The following is a 2,500-nucleotide window of genomic DNA, read 5'->3' as shown; positions in this document are numbered from 1 at the left end:
TGATGTCAGAAAAGCCTGTTGTGCCACCAAGTAAGCCCAGAAGCAAACAGTTCCTTTTTTATCAAGTCATATCTTGAAGATTAAAAAACAAACTAACAAACAAAACTAGGATGTCCGATATTATCGGCCGATATTGCATTAAATATCGGTATCGGTTTAATTTTTTTTTTTTTTTTTGTTTACATTTCTATAACCTTTATTTACTCAGGCAAGCAAGTAAGAACAAATTCTGATTTTATTTATTGTCAAAAGTATGCATAATGTTATGTTAATTCCACAACAAGACATATGTAATGTTAATTACCTGAAATTATTCCGTTTTTTTGGGGGGGGAAACCCTGCATATATCGGTATCGGTTGATATCGGTATCGGAAATTAAGAGTTGGACAATATCGGTATATCGGTAAAAAGCCAATATCGAGCATCCCTAAACAAAACCAAAAAAAGGTATTCTGTTTGCTGGCATGTGGCTGGTTTCAGCGTGTGTGTTCTAATCATACTGTACTTTAGGTGATGAGACAAACAGCAATGTCTTTGAATGAGCCTGGAACAAGTTTCCAGTGTTTATATGCAGAAAAAGGTGTCATTGACAAAAGGTTGTGCGGGAACCTTGGTTGCCTTTGTCCGTGACATGGAGCCCAGGGTTCCCACAGACATTGCAAAATGAAATTCAAGGACTTTCAAGTACTTTTCTAAGCACTATTTTTCATTTTAAAAGGGCATTAAAAAGGATACAATTAACTTTTAGATGCTGTTTTTTATAGGGAAAAAAATCTGATCCAATATGTATGGCTTAAAAAACGATTTCCGACAATTAGTTACACTTTAAAAGAAATTATTCAAATTCTTGATTCAGAAATCTTTTTATCGTGGATGAACAAAACTGTTGATGCGAATGGTTGATTTGAATTTTAATTACTTTTTAAGCACCTTGTTAATTTTTTTTGCTGTTTTCAAGGAATTCCAGGCCTTTTTATCAAGCACTGTAAGGACTTCAAGGACCTTGTGCGAACCCTGGGAGCCTACCTGGTGCCAGAGTAGTTATCTCTAAGACATGGAGCTACCTGGTGCCAGAGTGGTTCAGACATGGAGCTACCTGGTGCCAGAGTGGTTCAGACATGGAGCCTACAGTACCTGGTGCCAGAGTGGTTCAGACATGGAGCCTACAGTACCTGGTGCCAGAGTGGTTCAGACATGGAGCCTACAGTACCTGGTGCCAGAGTGGTTCAGACATGGAGCCTACAGTACCTGGTGCCAGAGTGGTTCAGACATGGAGCCTACAGTACCTGGTGCCAGAGTGGTTCAGACATGGAGCCTACAGTACCTGGTGCCAGAGTGGTTCAGACATGGAGCCTACAGTACCTGGTGCCAGAGTGGTTCAGACATGGAGCCTACAGTACCTGGTGCCAGAGTGGTTCAGACATGGAGCCTACAGTACCTGGTGCCAGAGTGGTTCAGACATGGAGCCTACAGTACCTGGTGCCAGAGTGGTTCAGACATGGAGCCTACAGTACCTGGTGCCAGAGTGGTTCTCGATGAGGTACCACGTGGCGGAGAAGTTCTCACTGGTGAAGTCTCCACCCATCCCTGGAAACATCTGCTCCATCTCCTTCTGAGGGATTTTACCCCTGGGGGAGGGGAGGGGGGGGGAGAGAGAGAGAGAGAGAGAGAGGAGAGAGAGAGAGAGAGAGAGAGAGAGAGAGAGAGACATACACACAGAGAGACACAATGGAATTATTAGAAAAACTAAAGCTGTGTCGTAAATCTTTCACCAGGGATGAGAAATATATGGGCGACCATGTCGGTATCGGCTGACGATAGTGTGTATTTATTTATCGCCATTGTTCCGATGATCAGAACTGGGCAGATGTGAACAACTTTTTTGGTTCACATCTGTTTTGGTTTTGTTTGGGTACTTGCACAGCATTTCTAATAAGACACCAAAATAATAATTATTTTTCACTTCATAGTGTTTTCATGTCTTTTCACAACATTGGATTACAGTAAGAACTTGTTTTCCATATAAATTAGTACTCTATAGTATATTATATATGAATAACCTGTATTTTGTATATTGATATTGCACTTTACAGTTACATTTGCACTCAGGTTAGATGCCACACTTATTTTCGTTGTACTGTACTTGTGCTGTATATGTATAATGACATTGACAATACATTTTAATTTATTCATAACAATATCTGTAAATAACCATTATTGGTATCTTGATCTTCCATATATTTAATCTTGGTGCATCCCTGCTTTGTGAGAGGAATGGCCCGATGATCCGTTGTGTTGAGAAACACAAGTCGACAGTGCGATGGTTTGTGTGTGAATATACTGTAAACCCACTTGGGTGGGAACAGGGTGGAAAGGAATCCCAACCTGAGCATGACATAAGAGCAAAGCGGCTGCCGTGTGAATACGGTCAATGCCTTGCTGTGTTTTTATGATCTGTAAGGTGACCTTGGGTGTCGTGAAAGGCGCCACCAAATAAAA

At 41.0% G+C, this 2,500-nt stretch overlaps 1 protein-coding gene across 1 annotated transcript in view; it reads right to left on the bottom strand.

Annotated features, from left to right (window-relative positions):
• Nucleotides 1-2,500, bottom strand: part of exoc2 (exocyst complex component 2) — a 114,526-nt gene that overhangs the window by 64,205 nt on the left and 47,821 nt on the right. The window contains exon 5 of the mRNA XM_084308366.1: nt 1,516-1,629. Within this exon, the coding sequence (XP_084164492.1) occupies nt 1,516-1,629 (114 nt within the window). The remainder of the gene's footprint in view (nt 1-1,515; nt 1,630-2,500) is intronic.

This window comes from Notolepis coatsorum (genome assembly GCF_963971535.1).
Source record: "Notolepis coatsorum genome assembly, chromosome: 2".
Taxonomy (NCBI): domain Eukaryota; kingdom Metazoa; phylum Chordata; class Actinopteri; order Aulopiformes; family Paralepididae; genus Notolepis; species Notolepis coatsorum.
This window is presented reverse-complemented; position numbering and strand designations above follow the sequence as displayed.